This window comes from Pecten maximus, chromosome 5, assembly GCF_902652985.1.
Source record: "Pecten maximus chromosome 5, xPecMax1.1, whole genome shotgun sequence".
Classification (NCBI taxonomy): Eukaryota; Metazoa; Mollusca; class Bivalvia; order Pectinida; family Pectinidae; genus Pecten; species Pecten maximus.
The window spans coordinates 46,584,653-46,610,640 of NC_047019.1; the positions used below are offsets into that span (position 1 = coordinate 46,584,653).

General features: G+C 41.8%; 1 protein-coding gene across 3 annotated transcripts in view; it reads right to left on the reverse strand.

The window, feature by feature from the left end:
- Nucleotides 1-25,988, reverse strand: part of LOC117328190 (SAM and SH3 domain-containing protein 1-like) — a 114,767-nt gene that overhangs the window by 58,353 nt on the left and 30,426 nt on the right. For all 3 annotated transcript variants that reach the window (XM_033885607.1, XM_033885608.1, XM_033885606.1), the window contains exon 4: nt 18,171-18,223. In XM_033885607.1, coding sequence (XP_033741498.1) covers nt 18,171-18,223 — 53 coding nt within the window. The remainder of the gene's footprint in view (nt 1-18,170; nt 18,224-25,988) is intronic.

A 25,988-nucleotide genomic window follows, 5' to 3' on the forward strand; every position in this document is an offset into this window, starting at 1 on the left:
CTAGTTATGATAGAATTAACAGGCACTTACATAGGACCTGAAGGGCTAAGTTGTTGTTTGTGTAACACATAGAGTGTAGGATCAGGACCACCAGACATTATACCCTTCACCAGACATAGTCTGTAGGGTCAACACCAGTACTGGCCATTTCTATATCACTTCACTATCACAACATTTCCCACTCACATCAATCACACAAGGGGATTTGGGCCAATAAAGTCTTTGTTCCTCCTTGTAAGTTTGATAAAGACACCTAATCACATCAGAATATGTCTACATAAACCCTCTAGTGCCAGCTTCTACTCAGGATATTAACCTTGGTATTTTCATTGACCTTGGTGTCAAAATACCACATTCAGTAGCCTCTGTGTCAAAACAGCATACATATGGAGCACTCATTCCTTAGTACCAATTCTCAGTAATCTCTATGTCAAAGTACCACAAACTCTTAGCTCCAATCTTTGATAAACATTCTTTAACAAAAAACCTTGGTATGATTATGTATCCCACTATGAGTATGAACCAATTCCCCCTGTAGTCAACTCTCACAAAGCCATGTACCTACATATACCAATTACCACTGTAGTCAACTCTCACCAAGCCATGTACATACATATACCAATTACCACTGTAGTCAACTCTCACCAAGCCATGTACCTACATATACCAATTACCACTGTAGTCAACTCTCACCAAGCCATGTACATACATATACCAATTACCACTGTAGTCAACTCTCACCAAGCCATGTGCATACATATACCAATTACCACTGTAGTCAACTCTCACCAAGCCATGTGCATACATATACCAATTACCACTGTAGTCAACTCTCACCAAGCCATGTACCTACATATACCAATTACCACTGTAGTCAACTCTCACCAAGCCATGTACCTACATATACCAATTACCACTGTAGTCAACTCTCACCAAGCCATGTACCTACATATACCAATTACCACTGTAGTCAACTCTCACCAAGCCATGTACCTACATATACCAATTACCACTGTAGTCAACTCTCACCAAGCCATGTACCTACATATACCAATTACCACTGTAGTCAACTCTCACCAAGCCATGTACATACATATACCAATTACCACTGTAGTCAACTCTCACCAAGCCATGTACCTACATATACCAATTACCACTGTAGTCAACTCTCACCAAGCCATGTACCTACATATACCAATTACCACTGTGGTCAACTCTCACCAAGCCATGTACCTACATATACCAATTACCACTGTAGTCAACTCTCACCAAGCCATTTACATACATATACCAATTACCACTGTAGTCAACTCTCACCAAGCCATGTACCTACATATACCAATTACCACTGTAGTCAACTCTCACCAAGCCATTTACATACATATACCAATTACCACTGTAGTCAACTCTCACCAAGCCATGTACCTACATATACCAATTACCACTGTAGTCAACTCTCACCAAGCCATGTACATACATATACCAATTACCACTGTAGTCAACTCTCACCAAGCCATGTACATACATATACCAATTACCACTGTAGTCAACTCTCACAAGCATTATACTAAACAGTAAGCTTATACATTGCTGTATGAACCCAAACACATTGATATTGTACGATCTTGATAAAGCCCTTGAGCTAAATCATCAGAGGTTGATTCATGAATGTCTGTAGGTTAACTGACCTTGAACTTGCAATGCTCCAACATGAACAGTAGGTTAACTGACCTTGACCTTCTATAAATCTAGATTGATTATAGCCTTGACTTTATAAATAACCTACCCAAATATAGACAAGAGGCCCATGGGGCCTGTATCGCTCACCTGGTTGGATTTGACCAAATGTCAAAATAATGTTCATGTTCAATTTGTTAATACACATACTCTCTAAGGGACTGAAATACCCTATGGATTATTTTTACATCCTAATTGTGTTTGAAGAAACTAAGTCCCTTAGGGTGGGGAAAGACCCTTGGGCCTATTTTTACATCAGAATTGTGTTTATCCCTTAATGTCCAGCGATGTTATACATAGTTATGGGATGGAGGGTCACAGTAACCATTTATGCAAAATCTGTTCCCCTTTCACCTAGGATGTTTCTGACCAATTCGGTTCAAATCCATTTAAAACTTTATGACTAGGAGCGATATAAAGACAGATCTCTATTTCCCCTATTTGGCCCCACCCTTCAGGCCCCTTGGGGGTCAGAGTCAATATTTACATAAACTTTCTTTCCCCTCTTCCCCCCAAGGATATTCCAGACCAAATTGGTTCAAATCCATACATAACTTTATGATAAATAGCGATTCATAGGATAAACCCCTATTTTCCCTATTGGGCGCCGCCCCTAATGCCCCTGGGGGTTCAGAGTAAAAATTTATACAAACACGGTTCCCCTTTTCCCAAGGATGTTCCTGACCAAATTTGGTTCAAATTCATTTATAACTTTACGACTAGTAGCAATTTAAAGGATTAACCCCTATTTCCCCTCTTAGACTCCTCCCCTCAGGCCCCTGGGGGTTCAGAGTAAAATTTATACAAACTCTGTTCCCCTCCACCCAAGAATGTTCCTGGCCAAATTTGGTTCTAATTCATTCATAATTTTATGACTTGTAGCGATTTAAAGACTAATCTCTATTTCCCCTATTTGGCTCCGATCCTCAGGCCCCTGGGGGTTCAGAGTAAAAATGTATACAAACTCTGTTCCCCTTCTCCCAAGGATGTTCCTGACCAAATTTGGTTCTAATTCATTCATAACTTTATGACTAGTAGTGATTTAAAAGATTAACCCTATTTCCCCTATTTGGCCCGGCCCCTCAGGCCCCTGGGGGTTCAGAGTAAAAATTTATACAAACTCTGTTCCCCTTCCCCCAAGGATGTTCCTGACCAAATCTAGTTCAAATCCATTAAAAACTTTATGACTAGGTGCGATTTAAAGACTAATCTCTATTTCCCCTATTTGGCCCCGCCCCTCAGGCCCCTGGGGGTTCAGAGTAAAAATTTATACAAACTCTGTTCCCCTTCCAAGAATGTTCCTGACCAAATTTAGTTCAAATTCATTCATAACTTTATGACAAGTAGCGATTTAAAGGATTAACCCTATTTCCCCTATTGGGCCCTGCCCCTCAGGCTCCTGGGGGGCCAGACCAACCGTTTATACAAAATTGGTTCCCCTTCACCCAAGGATGTTTCAGACCAAATATGGATCAAATCCCTTTATTCCTACGGAAGAAGAAGAATTTCAAAATTTTGCTTTATTTCCCCTATTGGGCCCCACCCCTCAGGCCCCTGGGAGACCAGACCCACCATTTATACAAAATTGGTTCCCCTTCACCCAAGGATATTTCAGACCAAATATGGATCAAGCCCCTTCATTCCTACAGAAGAAGAAGGATTTCAAAGAATTTGCTATATCTCCCCTATTGGGCCCCGCCCCTCAGGCCCCTGGGAGGCCAGACCCACCGTTTATACAAAATTGGTTCCCCTTCACCCAAGGATGCTTCAGACCAAACATGGATCAAATCCCTTTATTCCTGCAGAAGAAGAAGGATTTCAAAGAATTTGCTATATCTCCCCTATTGGGCCCCGCCCCTAAGGCCCCTGGGGGGCCAGACCCACCGTTTATACAAAATTGGTTCTCCTTCACCCAAGGATGCTTCAGACCAAATATGAATCAAATCCCTTCATTTCTACAGTAGAAGAAGGATTTTAAAGAATTTGCTATATTTCCCCTATTGGGCCCCGCCCCTAAGGCCCCTGGGAGGGCCAGACCCACGGTTTATACAAAATTGGTTCCCCTTCACCCAAGGATGCTTCAGACCAAATATGAATCAAATCCCTTCATTTCTACAGAAGAAGAATGATTTTAAAGAATTTGCTATATTTCCCCTATTGGGCCCCGCCCCTAAGGCCCCTTACCATTGTAATCACCATACAAATATATAGCCTGGACAAAATACTCAACACCACATCTTCTGACTTATCAGCAATATACTCAACACATTGTTCTCTGAATACAGCAGTGTATTACTGGTGGATATTGATGGACATTGGATACCCAAACCTTGATTAAGATATTACACTCTCCGAGAGTCCGAACATTGATTAAGATATTACACTCTCCAAGAGTCCGAACATTGATTAAGATATTACACTCTCCGAGAGTCCGAACATTGATTAAGATATTACACTCTCCAAGAGTCCGAACATTGATTAAGATATTACACTCTCCGAGAGTCCGAACATTGATTAAGATATTACACTCTCCGAGAGTCCGAACATTGATTAAGATATTACACTCTCCGAGAGTCCGAACATTGATTAAGATATTACACTCTCCGAGAGTCCGAACATTGATTAAGATATTACACTCTCCAAGAGTCCGAACATTGATTAAGATATTACACTCTCCGAGAGTCTGAACATTGATTAAGATATTACACTCTCCAAGAGTCCGAACATTGATTAAGATATTACACTCTCCGAGAGTCCGAACATTGATTAAGATATATTACACTCTCCGAGAGTCTGAACATTGATTAAGATATACACTCTCCAGTAGGTAATTATATATAAAACCCCAGGCCTGTCATCAGAACAGTATTACCGGCCCACCATTCAACTATAGTGACAGCAGCCATGAGCAATTCTACATATAACTAATCCAATTTATATGTAAATGGTATTAAATATATATTGAATATATTGTCCTAAAGATTTACCAGCATCCCTAAAACCATACAATCTAACTCCCTGTCAGCACCAAATGATATATCTTATAATCAAATTGGTGGATCTATTGTATACAAACTGTCAGTGTAAAGTAACACCCCAAAATACTGTGGCTGATAAAGTAACACCCCAAAATACTGTGGCTGATAGAGTAACACCCCAAAATACTGTGGCTGATAAAGTAACACCCCAAAATACTGTGGCTGATAGAGTAACACCCCAAAATACTGTGGCTGATAGAGTAACACCCAAAATACTGTGGCTGATAGAGTAACACCCCAAAATACTGTGGCTGATAGAGTACAAGTCAATAATATAGCTGAATTATTATAATATTCTTACTCATACATACTGGATCTAGTAAGTACTACCAAATGATCTACCCATGAAAAGCATCTCTCAATCTTTCAACTTCTTAAACCTTCGAAAGTTAGCCAATAAGATATGCTGTAAAGATATACAACTTTGTAAATGCTAATTTGTTGAATTAGAGTATTTCAAATGTAGTGGTAATCTTATCATACCATCCTGGCACTACAGCTAGAGAAGTATAGGACTGGTGTATCTCATTAGAACTAGGAAGTGAAGCTATCAGGGTAACTTCTCCAGCTCCACAGGTGGTCAGATAGGGCAGAACATCATACAAACTTCTAACACAGATACATACCATTTTGGAGCCAGGTGTGTCTGACTAGTAACACTGGCCAAGTTAGGTATCTCTGGTAGGAAGTGTGAACAAGTACACCATGCCAGTATAGGACACTGGAAACTGACCATGCCAGTACAGGACACTGGAAACTGGCCATGCCAGTACAGGACACTGGAAACTGACCATGACAGTACAGGACACTGGAAACTGGCCATGACAGTACAGGACACTGGAAACTGACCATGACAGTACAGGACACTGGGAACTGACCATGACAGTACAGGACACTGGGAACTGACCATGACAATACTTCTGTACAGGACACTGGGAACTGACCATGACACTACTTCTGGACAGGACACTGGGAACTGACCAGTACAGTACTTTTGTACAGGACACTGGGGACTGACCATGACAGTACTTCTGGACAGGACACTGGAACTGACCATGACAGTACTTCTGTACAGGACACTGGGAACTGACCATGACACTACTTCTGTACAGGACACTGGGAACTGACCATGACAGTACTTCTGTACAGGACACTGGGAACTGACCATGACAGTACAGGACACTGGGAACTGACCATGACAGTACAGGACACTGGGAACTGACCATGACACTACTTCTGTACAGGACACTGGGAACTGACCATGACACTACTTCTGTACAGGACACTGGGAACTGACCAGTACAGTACTTCTGTACAGGACACTGGGAACTGACCATGACAGTACAGGACACTGGGAACTGACCATGACACTACTTCTGTACAGGACACTGGGAACTGACCATGACACTACTTCTGTACAGGACACTGGGAACTGACCATGACACTACTTCTGTACAGGACACTGGGAACTGACCATGACAGTACTTCTGTACAGGATACTGGGAACTGACCATGACAGTACAGGACACTGGAAACTGACCATGACAGTACAGGACACTGGGAACTGACCATGACAGTACTTCTGGACAGAACACTGGGAACTGACCATGACACTACTTCTGTACAGGACACTGGGAACTGACCATGACACTACTTCTGTACAGGACACTGGGAACTGACCATGACACTACTTCTGTACAGGACACTGGGAAATGACCATGACACTACTATATATCGAGGACAGTTATTATTTTACACTATTTATTATCAAGGACAGTAATTATCTTACACTACTTAATATCGAGGAGAGTAATTATTTTATACTACTTATTATTGAGGACAGTAATCATCTTACACTACTTATTATTGAGGACAGTAATTATCTTACATTACTTAATATCGAGGAGAGTAATTATTTTATACTACTTATTATTGAGGACAGTAATCATCTTACATTACTTATTATTGAGGCAGTAATTATCTAACACTACTTATTATTGAGGACAGTAATCATCTTACATTACTTAATATCGAGCTCGAGGAGAGTAATTATTTTATACTACTTGATATCAAAGACAGTAATCATTTTACAGTGTACTTTGCGATACTTTAATTGTATATTACAATTTTATTAAATTCAAAACCAATGATTAACACTTATCACACAAACTATGTACTATATAGGATTTCTGAACTTAGTGAAATACAAAAAGTACACTACTAACTGGTAAAAATTCATTGAAACGATTAAAATGAAATGTTTTTCAAGTAGAGATTTGTAATCCCATCTCCTCATTCAAAAAAAAAATGTGTTCTTCTAAAATGTTAACTCCAATTTCATTAAAGAGAGATTATTGATGTTGGTGTGTTGATTGATATTTCTACCAACAGCCATGGTGATAAGTAATACCTACAAACAGCTATTTAGATATTTGCTGGGTGTACCAATTTGTCTACAAGCCTAAATGATGAAATCTTTTGACTACCATGGAGCTCATATAAAGATGAAGCTTACAGACAAGTTAATCATATACTGGAGATGTATGGCTGATCCCCAGTCATCAGTAGACAAGGGGCTTATCAAACCTTATCAGCAACTACATCAATTAATGTTCTACAAAGGTTCCTGATCTCACTGGAGATCCCACATACAGATACAAACAGTAAAACTGAAAATCTGTAAAGGCAACAACATCTCTTACTGGAATTAAATCTGTAAAGGCAATAACATCTCTTACTAGAATTAAACACAGGTCTGAAAGAATTCCTTTCAAATATTGGTTCACTTCTCTGGCAGACAATGTTATGTAAGATGGACAGAAGGAACCAGGCAATGGTAACAGTACATATTGTTAGTCTGGTCGATTTGGCCCTTCTGAGTGTCAGAACAAGATGACAATGTGTATATATATTGGTCTGGTCGAGTTAGCCCTTCTGAGTGTCAGAACAAGATGACAATGTGTATATATATTGGTCTGGTCGAGTTAACCCTTCTGAGTGTCAGAACAAGATGACAATGTGTATATATATTGGTCTGGTCGAGTTAACCCTTCTGAGTGTCAGAACAAGATGACAATGTGTATATATATTGGTCTGGTCGAGTGAGCCCTTCTGAGTGTCAGAACAAGATGACAATGTGTATATATATTGGACTGGTCGAGTTAGCCCTTCTGAGTGTCAGAACAAGATGACAATGTGTATATATATTGGTCTGGTCCAGTGAGCCCTTCTGAGTCTCAGAACAAGATGACAATGTGTATATATGTTGGTCTGGTCGATTTGGCCCTTCTGAGTGTCAGAACAAGATGACAATGTGTATATATATTGATCTGGTCGAGTTGGCCCGAATCTACTGATATTAAGGAAGTTTTAGGAGTTAACAATATGCATTGTTATAGATACAAAACAATCTGAATCAATATTGTGTGGCACCAAAATACTTATAATCGGCTACAAAGCGGGCAATACAAAATATTACTTGGTACTACAAATAGCATATCGCTGACAATCAGCAGGAAGTTCAGTGTACTGTAAGCTGGTAGTAAGCCCTGGACGGACCCAACACACTAACTTTACTGAAGGTAGGGATCGGGTCATCACTGGATACCCATGGTTGATTATTGTACTATACACTGCAATCAACTGTGAGTATTGGATGATGGGAGGGGTGGACATTGCTGTACAATACAATGGGCGGGCTTATTAGCAGACATACACTTATTGACAATTAACTGTCAACGATAACAACAATGAACACACATACACAGGATAGGTCCATAATACATTTTGTGTGAAAACTCCATGACACTTGTTGTTAGCCTGTGTCCTACAACCCCTGTTGTTAGCCTGTGTCCTACGACCCTTGTTGTTAGCCTGTGTCCTACGAACCTTGTTGTTAGCCTGTGTCCTACGACCCCTGTTGTTAGCCTGTGTCCTACGACCCCTGTTGTTAGCCTGTGTCCTATGAACCCTGTTGTTAGCCTGTGTCCTACGACCCCTGTTGTTAGCCTGTGTCCTACGAGCCCTGTTGTTAGCCTGTGTCCTACGACCCCTGTTGTTAGCCTGTGTCCTATGACCCCTGTTGTTAGCCTGTGTCCTATGACCCTTGTTGTTAGCCTGTGTCCTAAGACCCTTGTTGTTAGCCTACATGTCCTACGACCCTTGTTGTTAGCCTGTGTCATATGACCCTTGTTGTTAGCCTGTGTCCTAAGACCCTTGTTGTTAGCCTACATGTCCTACGACCCTTGTTGTTAGCCTGTGTCCTACGACCCTTGTTGTTAGCCTACATGTCCTACGACCCTTGTTGTTAGCCTGTGTCCTAAGATCCTTGTTGTTAGCCTGTGTACTATGTATATACAAAGATAGGTATCCAGGAACTGGTCCCATGAGAACCACTCTATCGTCAGGGTGACATGGGTAGCCAGACAGATAGGTCTTTGTTAGAAGAGACTTTTTATGCCAGAGATATTAATCACTACTGAAACTATGCCAATGTATCTAGCATATCTTGTCATTTTATAGTATCCAGACGAATGGCCACAACAACATCACTTGGTCAAAACCAATTGATTCTGACAACTGTACATTCTTATAGCAGTGAAGCTGTCAATATACAGCTGTATATTTATACAAATCACAAAAATGTAGGAGTGTAAATATAAATCTGCTTAACTGTAAATACAGCTAGGCGTAAAAGATATATGTAAAAGTATAAATACAGATCTTTATCATATATAGGATTCCAAATGAGTTTTCATTTCGTGAGATTTTATCAAATGAATCTTAGAAGTTTTTATTATTATCATTTTTTTTTGCGAGCCTTGTTGAGCCAAAATTAAAACTTTGAAACAAGATACTTTTTATCAGAATTACATTTTGACAGGTTTGCCAAAACATGAAGGATCAAATCAAATGGAGACGGTCATTTTGTTATCCTGTCATCATATCATTGTCTATACTATGTCACCATTGATTTCTGACTGGCGTGGCCAATGAAAAATGCTCCAGGATATATCACACTTAAAGGGACATCACGGTAAAAACGTTGTAATTTTCAATGAATGTACGTGTTTTGTTCCTTTCCAGTTATGTTTCTGTGCTGTCCCAATGTTCACAGTCGATCCTCATGTCCAGCTTGACCACTTGATTTAGTTGGGAATCCCCCTCTAAATTTAGCGCGGAAATTATTTTTAAATCATCACGTAACTGTTTTGAAATCGAGGCAACACAAACACACGATAGTTTACAAGGCGAATTGGATTAGTTGGACAACGATATTATGCAGTGGTTTAAATGTTAAATAACACGTTCTGTATATATTCCGGCACATATATTTATGTGTAAATAAGTGTAAACACCGTACATATAGTATAGTGACAGTAGCGATGTACTGGTACAGACTGTATAAATATTACCGAGTTTGTGTAAATATTACCGAGATTGTCATGACCTACTATCCAGCAATCAAGCAGAATACGAGCAGCGTCCGTATTACGTACTGCTGTTTTCATGTTTGAACTGTATTGTACTGCTTCCCCAGTTTAATTCTAGGATTGTGTTTGACCCATTTTCCAATTATTCTCTTCATTGCGGAAGATGTTATCGTTTTCAACCGCAGTCGATTCACATTGGAAGCCAATTTTGTTTTCAGGTGTTTTAGTGTGTTGTGCGCATGGGTGTTATCGTATATGTCACAAAATTTGCATATTCAGACTATTGATCAACGAATTGTGGTAACCTTTTTATAATTAATAATTGATGTTTTTTATATACATATATCATCAAATTCGAATGTTTATTGTTCATAAGGATATTTTTTTTAAAGATATACCCAATAATATGAAAAAATAAAAAATAAAAATTGGTTTACCGTGATGTCCCTTTAAGTGACATAAAATATTACACAGGCAAATTCACTGGATAACAGGCTGATCATGTGATAAATTATATAATGTATATATGTGGATGATTGCCTTATTGTGTATAGTATATATGTTGATGATTGTTGTTTTGTGTAATGTATATATATGCGCATTGTACGCCCATACCGTACATGTGGATGATTGCTGTATTGTGTAATGTATATATGTGGATGATTGCCGTATTGTGTAATGTATATACGTGGATGATTGCCGTATTGTGTAATGTATATTTGTGGATGATTGCTGTATCGTGTAATGTATATACGTGGATGATTGCCGTATTGTGTAATGTATATACGTGGATGATTGCCGTATTGTGTAATGTATATATATGTGGATGATTGCCGTATTGTGTAATGTATATATGTGGATGATTGCCGTATTGTGTAATGTATATACGTGGATGATTGCCGTATTGTGTAATGTATATAAGTGGATGATTGCCGTATTGTGTAATGTATATATGTGGATGATTGCCGTATTGTGTAATGTATATGTGTGGATGATTGCCGTATTGTGTAATGTATATACGTGGATGATTGCTGTATTGTGTAATGTATATTTGTGGATGATTGCCGTATTGTGTAATGTATATAAGTGGATGATTGCCGTATTGTGTAATGTATATACAACATATGTTGATGAATGCCGTATTGTGTAATGTATATATGTGGATGATTGCCGTATTGCGTAATGTATATATGTGGATGATTGCCGTATTGTGTAATGTATATACGTGGATGATTGCCGTATTGTGTAATTATATACGTGGATGATTGCCGTATTGTGTAATGTATATATGTGGATGATTGCCGTATTGTGTAATGTATATATGTGGATGATTGCCGTATTGTGTAATGTATATATGTGGATGATTGCCGTATTGTGTAATGTATATACGTGGATGATTGCCGTATTGTGTAATGTATATATGTAGATGATTGCCATATTGTGTAATGTATATACAATGTATGTTGATGATTGCCATATTGTGTAATGTATATATGTGGATGATTGTCGTATTGAACCCCTACTGCTAAAATCAGTACAGGACGAAAGGTGGCAGTGTAATGGGGGATGACCACATAAACAGTCCAAAATTCTGTTTGTAAATACCAACAATATTATTCTTAGTAAGTTCTAAAACGACATTCTTATTTCTGAATTTCAACATTATAAACAATCGAACCTTCTCCTCCAGCAAAGCAAAGCTATATATAATATTAAGGTCATCCAGAAACTTCTATCACAAGAATGTCTGTAATCTTAGATTTCAATTTTTAGATATGTATGAAAATGACAGAATAATTGTTTGATCTGATCATGAGAGAGCAGACATTTTTTGCTATGTACATTTAAGAAAACAGATTTTTTTTATTCCTATCTGTAATTGTGAATCTGCTGACAAATGGACATTTTTTTAACAATGAAATCTACTAAAATCTGTCCACTGACTTCAGGTGTAAATCTGTCCACTGACTTCAGGTGTAAATCTGTCCACTGACTTCAGGTGAAAATCTGTCCACTGACTACAGGTGTAAATATGGCCACTGACTACAGGTGTAAATCTGGTCACTGACTTCAGGTGTAAATCTGGCCACTGACTTCAGGTGTAAATCTGGCCACTGACTTCAGGTGTAAATCTGGCCACTGACTACAGGTGTAAATCTGGCCACTGACTTCTGGTGTAAATCTGGCCACTTACTTCAGGTGTTAATCTGGCCACTGACTTCAGGTGTAAATCTGACCACTGACTACAGGTGTACATCTGGCCACTGACTTCAGGTGTAAATCTGGCCACTGACTTCAGGTGTAAATCTGACCACTGACTTCAGGTGTTAATCTGGCCACTGACTTCAGGTGTAAATCTGGCCACTGACTTCAGGTGTAAATCTGGCCACTGACTTCAGGTATAGATTTTGACAGAATTTTTATTTCCTGGGAGTTTACTCATCATTGATTTCCAATGCTATCTTGTTTTGCCATTTTGGCCCATTATAATCTTATTTTGTCTAAACAAAGTAAGTCCTAATAGGAGTGTGTTGTGTACATATTAGCTGTATCATACAGCCAGCGCCTCATCAACTACCAGGGGACCCCAAACCATACCATTCCATACCATTCCATAACAAACACACTACTAGACAGCACATGGCTCTGACTGATGATGATCCCATCTTTCTGCTGTTCATTTGTCTTGAGACCAGCAGACTTCAGTAAAACCCAACAAATTTGTGTGAAAACTGCCCTGGGGAGTGGAACGGAGTTTTTGATAGATGGTATCGTCAAGTGGCACCAACATTCCTGTCATACAGAGGAACTGCCAAGCTGCTGTTGTATAAAACACATAATCTACTGACCACCAAACCACATAGTCAAATATAGACAGACTTTACAGTGTCAAATATAGACAGACTTTACAGTGTCAAATATAGACAGAAAATAGACAGACTTTACAGTGTCAAATATAGACAGAAAATAGACAGACTTTACAGTGTCAAATATAGACAGAAAATAGACAGAAAAATCAGTGAAATTACAGTGTCAAAAATATGAAAATATGTTTTGACAAATCAAAATGTCACTTGAGAAACCACAACACAATCTCTGGAAAAGACTAAAACTAGGACCTAGATCTCTGGACAAAAATCAAATACTGAAATCAGTAGATTTAAGTCCCCTGTAATTTTTCAAACCAAATTCTTTGAAAATTGGAACTTAGAACCAAAAGGCAATAACTTTTGCAACAATAGTCTAATCAGAATTCTTTTCAAGGAAACACAACAACATACCATTATTATAAAGCCTACCAATTGCAAGTTTCAAGGAGATCAGTAGAAGAATGTTGGAATAGACAAACAAATGTATGGATGGAAGGACAGACAACTCCATACCGTAATATTCCTGTCAAATGACAGGCGTAACTGAGAGAGGAAATCATTAGACGATCATGGTTTATGCTAGACAGACAACATACCACAATACTTTAACCTTATTTTGATAGGCCAGGTGTATCAATCTGTGATGTGGCTGCAGCTGACTACCACATACCGTCTGAACCATATCCCAGAGCAACCATCTTACTCATAACAATATATGCTACAATGAACATGACAACCATACAGAATTGAAGATGATTGGTTGCTTTAATAAAGAGGCCATATCTCATTAAATCTCTACTGAGAAATTTCTGGGATAATCATCTCACATGTGATATATTTAATCAATATATGATGAAAATTCATTTATGCTTCAGATTGCAATGTCTAGAATATAAATTGAAATCATTTTATTTTTGAGGGACCTACCACTTACATCCTGTCTTAATCACATATCATTTATTAATTTTGATGTGAAGGAAATACAATGTGAGATAAGAAGCATGACAATCACCACTGTTTGTACTAAGAAAGCAGTTCTATGGGATTTTTGTGTGTCTGGGAGCCCATTGTAGTGGAGTCTGACCTTTGACCCTGTATATCATAGTCAGCTGTTCATCACCCCGTTGACAGTAGACATACAGAGTGTTCTGACACAAAAACTGACAGGAATTATAAAGATTTCTGTGGGGAGCTGACTGGTTTGTCATTCAATACCCAGTTATGTAAATAACCTTGTATCCCCCACATACAGTCCCCAGTCAAGCATTAAAACAACTCCCCCCTCCCCAAGATATATAATATTCTCCTCTCCCAATAACTCTCACTTTATACTACAATACCATCCTTCTCTCTTGAGACCTTATGCATCCCCCCCCCCCCCCCACCACCACCACAATCTCAAGCTTGTATCCCTCCACTCTATCATCCCTCCTCCTCCTCCCCCCCCCCCCCCCCCCACAATCTCAAGCTTGTATCCCTCCACTCTATCATCCCTCCTCCTCCTCCTCCCCCCCCCACCACCACCACCACCACAATCTCAAGCTTGTATCCCTCCACTCTATCATCCCTCCTCCTCCTCCTCCCCCCCCACCACCACAATCTCAAGCTTGTATCCCTCCACTCTATCATCCCTCCTCCTCCCCCCCCCACCACCACCACCACCACAATCTCAAGCTTGTATCCCTCCACTCTATCATCCCTCCTCCTCCCCCCCCCACCACCACAATCTCAAGCTTGTATCCCTCCACTCTATCATCCCTCCTCCTCCCCCCCCCACCACCACAATCTCAAGCTTGTATCCCTCCACTCTATCATCCCTCCTCCTCCCCCCCCCCCACCACCACCACCACCACAATCTCAAGCTTGTATCCCTCCACTCTATCATCCCTCCTCCTCCTCCTCCCCCCCCCCCCCCCCCCACCACCACCACCACCACAATCTCAAGCTTGTATCCCTCCACTCTATTATCCTTCCCTATTCCCCCAATTGTTTCATTGTAATAATTGAACACTGACTTCATACCATTACATTGTAATAATTGTACACCCCTTTATACCATTACATTGTAACAATTGTACACAGACTTCATATCAATACATCGTAATAATTAATTGTACACCGGTTTCACTTTGTCCAAGTGTTGACTGTAGACAATATTTTCAAAACTGCCGACATGAATATTTTACTTGTCTTTTCTTTTTTCGATAACATGTAGGCAAATAGATTTGTAAAAAGATGTAATACACTACTCCAAGATAATATTTTCAAAAAGCAGTGGATTGTAAACTCTGATAGCTCATATTTGTTACAGATTCCACAATCTATCACCATTTTTTCTCCCAATATATCACTTTGATGGTTTTTCCAGTTATACTCCGAATAAAACAAACTTCACCTACAGATTGTCCTACCTTTATCTACATAACAAATTCACACCTTCATTTAGAATTCATTGCCAGCCTAAGTGGTAAAAGCTATAATGTCTATGAACATCAGATTTTATATGTAGAATTCTTACTTTTCTGTGAATTATTAACTCTGTTTTGCCTTTTATGAACACCACAGTCAAATGTTTATGTTAGCACAATGTACTGGTAACTTAGTAACCGTCCAATATGATTTACCAGTACGTGGGATGTAAAAGACACCAGTACCTGTAACCTATGTCCCAACACACCAGTACCTGTAACCTATGACCTAACACATCAGTACCTGTAACTTATGAACTAACACACCAGTACCTGTAACTTATGAACTAACACACCAGTACCTCTAACCTATGACCTAACACATCAGTACCTCTAACCTATGACCTAACACACCAGTACCTCTAACCTATGACCTAACACATCAGTACCTCTAACCTATGACCTAACACACCAGTACCTCTAACCTATGACCTAACACATCAGTACCTCTAACCTATGTCCTAACACATCAGTACCTGTAACCTATGACCTAACACATCAGTACCTCTAACCTATGACCTAACACACCAGTACCTGTAACCTATGACCTAACACACCAGTACCTGTAACTTATGACCTAACACACCATGACCTCTAACCTATGACCTAACACATCAGTACCTCTAACCTATGACCTAACACATCAGTACCTGTAACCTATGACCTAACACATCAGTACCTCTAACCTATGACCTAACACACCAGTACCTCTAACCTATGTCCTAACACATCAGTACCTCTAACCTATGACCTAACACACCAGTACCTGTAACCTATGACCTAACACATCAGTACCTCTAACCTATGACCTAACACACCAGTACCTGTAACCTATGACCTAACACATCAGTACCTGTAACTTATGACCTAACACATCAGTACCTCTAACCTATGACCTAACACACCAGTACCTGTAACCTATGACCTAACACACCAGTACCTCTAACCTATGACCTAACACACCAGTACCTGTAACCTATGACCTAACACACCAGTACCTCTAACCTATGACCTAACACACCAGTACCTCTAACCTATGACCTAACACACCAGTACCTCTAACCTATGACCTAACACACCAGTACCTGTAACCTATGACCTAACACACCAGTACCTGTAACCTATGACCTAACACACCAGTACCTGTAACCTATGACCTAACACACCAGTACCTGTAACCTATGACCTAACACACCAGTACCTGTAACCTATGACCTAACACACCAGTACCTGTAACCTATGACCTAACACACCAGTACCTGTAACCTATGACCTAACACACCAGTACCTGTAACCTATGACCTAACACATCAGTACCTGTAACCTATGACCTAACACACCAGTACCTCTAACCTATGACCTAACACACCAGTACCTCTAACCTATGACCTAACACACCAGTACCTCTAACCTATGACCTAACACACCAGTACCTCTAACCTATGACCTAACAGACCAGTACCTGTAACCTATGACCTAACACACCAGTACCTCTAACCTATGACCTAACAGACCAGTACCTCTAACCTATGACCTAACACACCAGTACCTCTAACCTATGACCTAACACACCAGTACCTCTAACTTATGACCTAACACACCAGTACCTCTAACCTATGACCTAACACACCAGTACCTGTAACCTATGACCTAACACACCGTACCTGTAACCTATGACCTAACACACCGTACCTGTAACTTATGACCTAACACACCAGTACCTGTAACCTATGACCTAACACACCAGTACCTGTAACCTATGACCTAACACACCAGTACCTGTAACCTATGACCTAACACACCAGTACCTCTAACCTATGACCTAACACACCAGTACCTGTAACCTATGACCTAACACACCGTACCTGTAACCTATGACCTAACACACCACCTCCATAGTAACCATCCTTTATGATTTATAGTAAGTGGGATGTATATGACATCGATATCAATTACCTGTATCCCATGACTAAACTACTGTGGGCAGTGACAGATCAGATGGAACTACACTTAATCAACCCAGACAAAATAATGAAAACCTCGTGTTTCCAATGGAGGAACTTTTTTGGGGGAGAAGTCAAAATGTTGTCACCTTAAAGATATATAATTTACATCCTACACACAACCCTATACATCAAACAGTAGCCTTGTGTATCCTGGTAACAGTGCCCCAGGCAAGTATTACACCAAAGTTATGTCACCATGCATCACTGGAATCTCTAAACTTTATGTATCACAATAGATCCAGGGAAACTTGTGTTGGGTTAGGACCGTCAACACCTCTTACTGTTTATCAGGGACATTTACTGTTAAACTAAGACCAGAGTTATTGACAATGACCATAGTGACATGACGTGTGACCTGACGTGTGACCTGACATGTGACCTGACATGTGACCTGACGTGTGACCTGACGTGTGACCCGACATGTGACCTGACATTTAACCTGACATGTGACCTGATGTGTGACATGACATGTAACCTGACGTGTAACTTGACGTGTGACATGTGTGACCTGACGTGTGACCTGGCATGTGACCCAACGTGTGACCCGACGTGTGACCCGACATGTGACCCGACGTGTGACCCGACATGTGACCCGACGTGTAACAAAGTATAAACTTACCTTGTATGGACACTGTGAAGGTCAATGTTTTTCTCAACATGACTTGTAGCAGGCTGTAAAATTTAAATGAATATATATTCATACAATGTCAAATAAAAAATTTTCAAACGCATTAATATAGGCTTAATATCATACGTTTTTACATTTAAATTACAGGTGTTTGTTGGATTATATTACTTCATACCTTGAGAATCTCTACTGAATTTGTATTATTTTACTCAGAAGACTGCTAACCTGTTAATATTTTACAATTTTATGATTATTTCCGACACCAAACTTGATAGCCTTTCATCCCTGGATGTTACTGACTAAACACCATATAACCCTGGGTCACCTGGTTAATCATAACATTTTGTTTAAATATTCTAACTACCGTAATTATTCGCGTATATTGCACATTTTTTTCAAAATCTGACAAGTGAAAAAATCCACTGCGCACTATACGCAGGTACAAGCCTTTTTGTCACATAAGTCTGAGGGTAGTGAGCACCACATAAGTCTGAGGGTAGTGAGCACCACATAAGTCTGAGGGTAGTGATCACTACATAAGTCTGAGGGTAGTGAGCACCACATAAGTCTGAGGATAGTAATCACCACATAAGTCTGAGGGTAGTGATCACCACATAAGTCTGAGGGTAGTGAGCACCACATAAGTCTGAGGGTAGTGTGCACCACATAAGTCTGAGGGTAGTGAGCACCACATAAGTCTGAGGGTAGTGAGCACCACATAAGTCTGAGGGTAGTGATCACCACATAAGTCTGAGGGTAGTGAGCACCACATAAGTCTGAGGGTAGTGAGCACCACATAAGTCTGAGGGTAGTGATCACCACAGAAGTCTGAGGGTAGTGATCACCACATAAATCTGAGGGTAGTGATCACCACATAAGTCTGAGGGTAGTGAGCACCACATAAGTCTGAGGGTAGTGAGCACCACATAAGTCTGAGGGTAGTGATCACCACATAAGTCTGAGGGTAGTGAGCACCACATAAGTCTGAGGTTAGTGAGCACCACATAAGTCTGAGGTTAGTGATCACCACATAAGTCTGAGGGTAGTGAGTACCACATAAGTCTGAGGGTAGTGATCACCACATAAGTCTGAGGTTAGTGATCACCACATACGTCTGAGGGTAGTGAGCACCACATAAGTCTGAGGGTAGTGAGCACCACATAAGTCTGAGGGTAGTGAGCACCACATAAGTCTGAGGGTAGTGATCACCACATAAGTCTGAGGGTAGTGATCACCACATAAGTCTGAGGGTAGTGAGCACCACATAAGTCTGAGGGTAGTGAGCACCACATAAGTCTGAGGGTAGTGAGCACCACATAAGTCTGAGGGTAGTGATCACCACATAAGTCTGAGGGTAGTGATCACCACATAAGTCTGAGGGTAGTGAGCACCACATAAGTCTGAGGGTAGTGAGCACCACATAAGTCTGAGGGTAGTGAGCACCACATAAGTCTGAGGGTAGTGAGCACCACATAAGTCTGAGGGTAGTGATCACCACATAAGTCTGAGGGTAGTGAGCACCACATAAGTCTGAGGGTAGTGAGCACCACATAAATCTGAGGGTAGTGATCACCACATAAGTCTGAGGTTAGTGATCACCACATAAGTCTGAGGGTAGTGAGTACCACATAAGTCTGAGGGTAGTGATCACCACATAAGTCTGAGGGTAGTGATCACCACATAAGTCTGAGGGTAGTGAGTACCACATAAATCTGAGGGTAGTGATCACCACATAAGTCTGAGGGTAGTGAGCACCACATAAGTCTGAGGGTAGTGATCACCACATAAGTCTGAGGGTAGTGATCACCACATAAGTCTGAGGGTAGTGAGCACCACATAAGTCTGAGGGTAGTGATCACCACATAAGTCTGAGGGTAGTGATCACCACATAAGTCTGAGGGTAGTGATCACCACATAAGTCTGAGGGTAGTGAGCACCACATAAGTCTGAGGGTAGTGAGCACCACATAAGTCTGAGGGTAGTGATCACCACATAAGTCTGAGGGTAGTGAGTACCACATAAGTCTGAGGGTAGTGATCACCACATAAGTCTGAGGGTAGTGAGCACCACATAAGTCTGAGGGTAGTGATCACCACATAAGTCTGAGGGTAGTGATCACCACATAAGTCTGAGGGTAGTGAGCACCACATAAGTCTGAGGGTAGTGAGCACCACATAAGTCTGAGGGTAGTGAGCACCACATAAGTCTGAGGGTAGTGAGCACCACATAAGTCTGAGTGTAGTGATCACCACATAAGTCTGAGGGTAGTGAGCACCACATAAGTCTGAGGGTAGTGAGCACCACATAAATCTGAGGGTAGTGATCACCACATAAGTCTGAGGTTAGTGATCACCACATAAGTCTGAGGGTAGTGAGTACCACATAAGTCTGAGGGTAGTGATCACCACATAAGTCTGAGGGTAGTGATCACCACATAAGTCTGAGGGTAGTGAGTACCACATAAATCTGAGGGTAGTGATCACCACATAAGTCTGAGGGTAGTGAGCACCACATAAGTCTGAGGGTAGTGATCACCACATAAGTCTGAGGGTAGTGATCACCACATAAGTCTGAGGGTAGTGAGCACCACATAAGTCTGAGGGTAGTGATCACCACATAAGTCTGAGGGTAGTGATCACCACATAAGTCTGAGGGTAGTGATCACCACATAAGTCTGAGGGTAGTGAGCACCACATAAGTCTGAGGGTAGTGAGCACCACATAAGTCTGAGGGTAGTGATCACCACATAAGTCTGAGGGTAGTGAGTACCACATAAGTCTGAGGGTAGTGATCACCACATAAGTCTGAGGTTAGTGATCACCACATAAGTCTGAGGTTAGTGATCACCACATAAGTCTGAGGGTAGTGAGCACCACAGAAGTCTGAGGTTAGTGATCACCACATAAGTCTGAGGGTAGTGATCACCACATAAGTCTGAGGGTAGTGAGTACCACATAAGTCTGAGGGTAGTGAGCACCACATAAATCTGAGGATAGTAATCACCACATAAGTCTGAGGGTAGTGATCACCACATAAGTCTGAGGGTAGTGATCACCACATAAGTCTGAGGGTAGTGATCACCACATAAGTCTGAGGGTAGTGAGTACCACATAAGTCTGAGGGTAGTGATCACCACATAAGTCTGAGGGTAGTGAGTACCACATAAGTCTGAGGGTAGTGAGCACCACATAAGTCTGAGGGTAGTGAGCACCACATAAGTCTGAGGGTAGTGAGCACCACATAAGTCTGAGGGTAGTGATCACCACATAAGTCTGAGGGTAGTGATCACCACATAAGTCTGAGGGTAGTGAGCACCACATAAGTCTGAGGGTAGTGAGCACCACATAAGTCTGAGGGTAGTGATCACCACATAAGTCTGAGGGTAGTGATCACCACATAAGTTTGAGGGTAGTGATCACCACATAAGTCTGAGGGTAGTGATCACCACATAAGTCTGAGGGTAGTGATCACCACATAAGTCTGAGGGTAGTGATCACCACATACGTCTGAGGGTAGTGTGCACCACATAAGTCTGAGGGTAGTGAGCACCACATAAGTCTGAGGGTAGTGATCACCACATAAGTCTGAGGGTAGTTATCACCACATAAGTCTGAGGTTAGTGATCACCACATAAGTCTGACGGTAGTGATCACCACATAAGTCTGAGGGTAGTGATCACCACATAAGTCTGAGGGTAGTGATCACCACATAAATCTGAGGGTAGTGATCACCACAGAAGTCTGAGGTTAGTGAGTACCACATAAGTCTGAGGGTAGTGAGCACCACATAAGTCTGAGGGTAGTGAGCACCACATAAGTCTGAGGGTAGTGATCACCACATAAGTCTGAGGGTAGTGAGCACCACATAAGTCTGAGCGTAGTGATCACCACATAAGTCTAAGGGAAGTGATCACTACATAAGTCTGAGGGTAGTGATCACCACATAAGTCTGAGGGTAGTGAGCACCACATAAGTCTGAGGGTAGTGAGCACCACATAAGTCTGAGCGTAGTGATCACCACATAAGTCTGAGGGTAGTGAGCACCACATAAGTCTGAGGGTAGTGATCACCACATAAGTCTGAGGGTAGTGAGCACCACATAAGTCTGAGTGTAGTGATCACCACATAAGTCTGAGGGTAGTGAGCACCACATAAGTCTGAGGGTAGTGATCACCACATAAGTCTGAGGGTAGTGAGCACCACATAAGTCTGAGGGTAGTGAGCACCACATAAGTCTGAGGGTAGTGAGCACCACATAAGTCTGAGGTTAGTGATCACCACATAAGTCTGAGGGTAGTGATCACCACATACGTCTGAGGGTAGTGATCACTACATAAGTCTGAGGGTAGTGAGCACCACATAAGTCTGAGGGTAGTGAGCACCACATAAGTCTGAGGGTAGTGAGCATCACATAAGTCTGAGGTTAGTGATCACCACATAAGTCTGAGGGTAGTGATCACCACATACGTCTGAGGGTAGTGAGCACCACATAAGCCCGAGGGTAGTGATCACCACATAAGTCTGAGGTTAGTGAGTACCACATAAGTCTGAGGGTAGTGAGCACCACATAAGTCTGAGGTTAGTGATCACCACATACGTCTGAGGGTAGTGAGCACCACATAAGTCTGAGGGTAGTGAGCACCACATAAGTCTGAGGGTAGTGAGCACCACATAAGTCTGAGGGTAGTGATCACCACATAAGTCTGAGGGTAGTGATCACCACATAAGTCTGAGGGTAGTGAGCACCACATAAGTCTGAGGGTAGTGAGCACCACATAAGTCTGAGGGTAGTGAGCACCACATAAGTCTGAGGGTAGTGATCACCACATAAGTCTGAGGGTAGTGATCACCACATAAGTCTGAGGGTAGTGAGCACCACATAAGTCTGAGGGTAGTGAGCACCACATAAGTCTGAGGGTAGTGAGCACCACATAAGTCTGAGGGTAGTGAGCACCACATAAGTCTGAGTGTAGTGATCACCACATAAGTCTGAGGGTAGTGAGCACCACATAAGTCTGAGGGTAGTGAGCACCACATAAATCTGAGGGTAGTGATCACCACATAAGTCTGAGGTTAGTGATCACCACATAAGTCTGAGGGTAGTGAGTACCACATAAGTCTGAGGGTAGTGATCACCACATAAGTCTGAGGGTAGTGATCACCACATAAGTCTGAGGGTAGTGAGTACCACATAAATCTGAGGGTAGTGATCACCACATAAGTCTGAGGGTAGTGAGCACCACATAAGTCTGAGGGTAGTGATCACCACATAAGTCTGAGGGTAGTGATCACCACATAAGTCTGAGGGTAGTGAGCACCACATAAGTCTGAGGGTAGTGATCACCACATAAGTCTGAGGGTAGTGATCACCACATAAGTCTGAGGGTAGTGATCACCACATAAGTCTGAGGGTAGTGAGCACCACATAAGTCTGAGGGTAGTGAGCACCACATAAGTCTGAGGGTAGTGATCACCACATAAGTCTGAGGGTAGTGAGTACCACATAAGTCTGAGGGTAGTGATCACCACATAAGTCTGAGGTTAGTGATCACCACATAAGTCTGAGGTTAGTGATCACCACATAAGTCTGAGGGTAGTGAGCACCACAGAAGTCTGAGGTTAGTGATCACCACATAAGTCTGAGGGTAGTGATCACCACATAAGTCTGAGGGTAGTGAGTACCACATAAGTCTGAGGGTAGTGAGCACCACATCAATCTGAGGATAGTAATCACCACATAAGTCTGAGGGTAGTGATCACCACATAAGTCTGAGGGTAGTGATCACCACATAAGTCTGAGGGTAGTGATCACCACATAAGTCTGAGGGTAGTGAGTACCACATAAGTCTGAGGGTAGTGATCACCACATAAGTCTGAGGGTAGTGAGTACCACATAAGTCTGAGGGTAGTGAGCACCACATAAGTCTGAGGGTAGTGAGCACCACATAAGTCTGAGGGTAGTGAGCACCACATAAGTCTGAGGGTAGTGATCACCACATAAGTCTGAGGGTAGTGATCACCACATAAGTCTGAGGGTAGTGAGCACCACATAAGTCTGAGGGTAGTGAGCACCACATAAGTCTGAGGGTAGTGATCACCACATAAGTCTGAGGGTAGTGATCACCACATAAGTTTGAGGGTAGTGATCACCACATAAGTCTGAGGGTAGTGATCACCACATAAGTCTGAGGGTAGTGATCACCACATAAGTCTGAGGGTAGTGATCACCACATACGTCTGAGGGTAGTGTGCACCACATAAGTCTGAGGGTAGTGAGCACCACATAAGTCTGAGGGTAGTGATCACCACATAAGTCTGAGGGTAGTTATCACCACATAAGTCTGAGGTTAGTGATCACCACATAAGTCTGACGGTAGTGATCACCACATAAGTCTGAGGGTAGTGATCACCACATAAGTCTGAGGGTAGTGATCACCACATAAATCTGAGGGTAGTGATCACCACAGAAGTCTGAGGTTAGTGAGTACCACATAAGTCTGAGGGTAGTGAGCACCACATAAGTCTGAGGGTAGTGAGCACCACATAAGTCTGAGGGTAGTGATCACCACATAAGTCTGAGGGTAGTGAGCACCACATAAGTCTGAGCGTAGTGATCACCACATAAGTCTAAGGGAAGTGATCACTACATAAGTCTGAGGGTAGTGATCACCACATAAGTCTGAGGGTAGTGAGCACCACATAAGTCTGAGGGTAGTGAGCACCACATAAGTCTGAGCGTAGTGATCACCACATAAGTCTGAGGGTAGTGAGCACCACATAAGTCTGAGGGTAGTGATCACCACATAAGTCTGAGGGTAGTGAGCACCACATAAGTCTGAGTGTAGTGATCACCACATAAGTCTGAGGGTAGTGAGCACCACATAAGTCTGAGGGTAGTGATCACCACATAAGTCTGAGGGTAGTGAGCACCACATAAGTCTGAGGGTAGTGAGCACCACATAAGTCTGAGGGTAGTGAGCACCACATAAGTCTGAGGTTAGTGATCACCACATAAGTCTGAGGGTAGTGATCACCACATACGTCTGAGGGTAGTGATCACTACATAAGTCTGAGGGTAGTGAGCACCACATAAGTCTGAGGGTAGTGAGCACCACATAAATCTGAGGGTAGTGATCACCACATAAGCCCGAGGGTAGTGAGCACCACATAAGTCTGAGGTTAGTGATCACCACATAAGTCTGAGGGTAGTGAGCATCACATAAGTCTGAGGTTAGTGATCACCACATAAGTCTGAGGGTAGTGATCACCACATACGTCTGAGGGTAGTGAGCACCACATAAGCCCGAGGGTAGTGATCACCACATAAGTCTGAGGTTAGTGAGTACCACATAAGTCTGAGGGTAGTGATCACCACATAAGTCTGAGGGTAGTGAGCACCACATAAGTCTGAGGGTAGTGAGCACCACATAAATCTGAGGGTAGTGATCACCACATAAGTCTGAGGGTAGTGATCACCACATAAGTCTGAGGGTAGTGATCACCACATAAGTCTGAGGGTAGTGATCACCACATACGTCTGAGGGTAGTGATCACCACATAAGTCTGAGGGTAGTGATCACCACATAAGTCTGAGGGTAGTGATCACCACATAAGTCTGAGGGTAGTGATCACCACATAAGTCTGAGGGTAGTGAGCACCACATAAGTCTGAGGGTAGTGAGCACCACATAAGTCTGAGGGTAGTGATCAACACATAAGTCTGAGGGTAGTGTGCACCACATAAGTCTGAGGGTAGTGATCACCACATAAGTCTGAGCGTAGTGATCACCACATAAGTCTGAGGGTAGTGA